We start from the raw sequence: 1,237 nt of genomic DNA, 5'->3' as shown, positions 1-1,237 counted from the left end.
AAAAAAAATTCATCCGTTTAGAAATGCATGTGTTGATCAAAATATGGTGCCGAATAATTATTGACTATTTGATTAGTAGGAAACATTAATAAAACGTCATTAGTGGACTAAAACTCAATTCTCCAACATACACGCCAAATTTTGTTTATTTACTTCCATTATCAAAAAGGTTTCAATCTAAATATAACCAGGTAGCATACCTGCATTACCTAAAATGCGCGATTTCGAAAATATACTACGTATATACTTACACAGGAAGCAAGGAATTAAAATGAAACATGCAAGTACTACGGAAGTAACTCATAACATACGCCTCTGATGGACTGATTACACTATTATTATGATTATTGCAAGACAACAACAGTAGCACACCGAAACTAGTAGTACTAGTAGAAGCTAAGGCAGCGACTGAGAAAACACAACACTCCTAGTCCTAAACTTAAAGTGTACATTCAGAGACGAGACAGAGACGATACGAAGGGCATTTGTAGTTTCAAGTATTCCTAGTCCTAAACTTAGACTCATCGATCTCCACTCCTTCCTCCTCAGCCCGCTCCCCACCGGACTTGTCACCCGTGCTCAGCCCTCCTTTGCGCCCCATCTCCTGGTAACCCTCCGTCCCCAGCTGCTCCCTCCGAGTCTGCCCTCCTCGGCTCCTCCCTACACTTCCCAATTCGTATTAATAGTTAATTAGAAATATCATTTCTAATAATAGTAAATAATAAAACCTTCAGCAAGGTGCTCCTGGGCCTCGAGGCTTTTGCCGCCGGTGCCGCCGGGGACCACCGTCTCTCCCTGCCTCGCCTTGGCATCGAGCTCGGACCTGTCCTGTTGTTGAGATGCCATGTTAATTAAACTCGACCTGCAATTAATATATCGATTCCAATTCAAGTATTTTATATAGATAGTGATCGTGATAGTGATGAAGGTGTGCGACATAGCGCTAACTATATATAGGATAGTTGCGAGGCGGCGCCATGACGACACGTAGCTTTCACACTGAAACGTGGCGGAGGGAATGACACGGACTCTGCTGACGCATTGTTTAACGTTTATCCCCACACCCCTCAAATATTATATAATTAAATTCGGATTCTTTTTAGTGCATCAAATATTATCATCCCTGTATTGTAGCTTATGTATATCATCATCCTTGTACAACAGCCACCGAAAGATACCTAAATAAATAACTACTACATGAACTACGCAAATTCAGCTAAATTTGACAACATATTTT

At 41.1% G+C, this 1,237-nt stretch overlaps 1 protein-coding gene across 1 annotated transcript; it reads right to left on the bottom strand.

Annotated features, from left to right (window-relative positions):
* Window positions 1–266: 266 nt before the first annotated feature.
* On the bottom strand, window positions 267–933 carry LOC125190929 (em-like protein GEA6). Its single transcript, XM_048088352.1, has 2 exons — window positions 729–933; window positions 267–660 (listed from the first exon to the last, which is right to left on the bottom strand). Exons 1-2 carry the CDS (start codon window positions 844–846, stop codon window positions 494–496), a joined length of 285 nt encoding a protein of 94 aa, XP_047944309.1. The 5' UTR covers window positions 847–933; the 3' UTR covers window positions 267–493.
* Window positions 934–1,237: the final 304 nt, after the last annotated feature.

This window comes from Salvia hispanica, chromosome 5 (assembly GCF_023119035.1).
Source record: "Salvia hispanica cultivar TCC Black 2014 chromosome 5, UniMelb_Shisp_WGS_1.0, whole genome shotgun sequence".
Taxonomy (NCBI): domain Eukaryota; kingdom Viridiplantae; phylum Streptophyta; class Magnoliopsida; order Lamiales; family Lamiaceae; genus Salvia; species Salvia hispanica.
This window is presented reverse-complemented; position numbering and strand designations above follow the sequence as displayed.

Excerpts from the sequence above, each read along its gene's own strand:
- LOC125190929 (XM_048088352.1), bottom strand. The coding sequence starts at position 846 with ATGGCATCTCAACAACAGGACAGGTCCGAGCTCGATGCCAAGGCGAGG. Across the intron at positions 661-728 it reads CCAGGAGCACCTTGCTGAAG|GGAGGAGCCGAGGAGGGCAG; the intron begins GTTTTATTATTT and ends TGGGAAGTGTAG.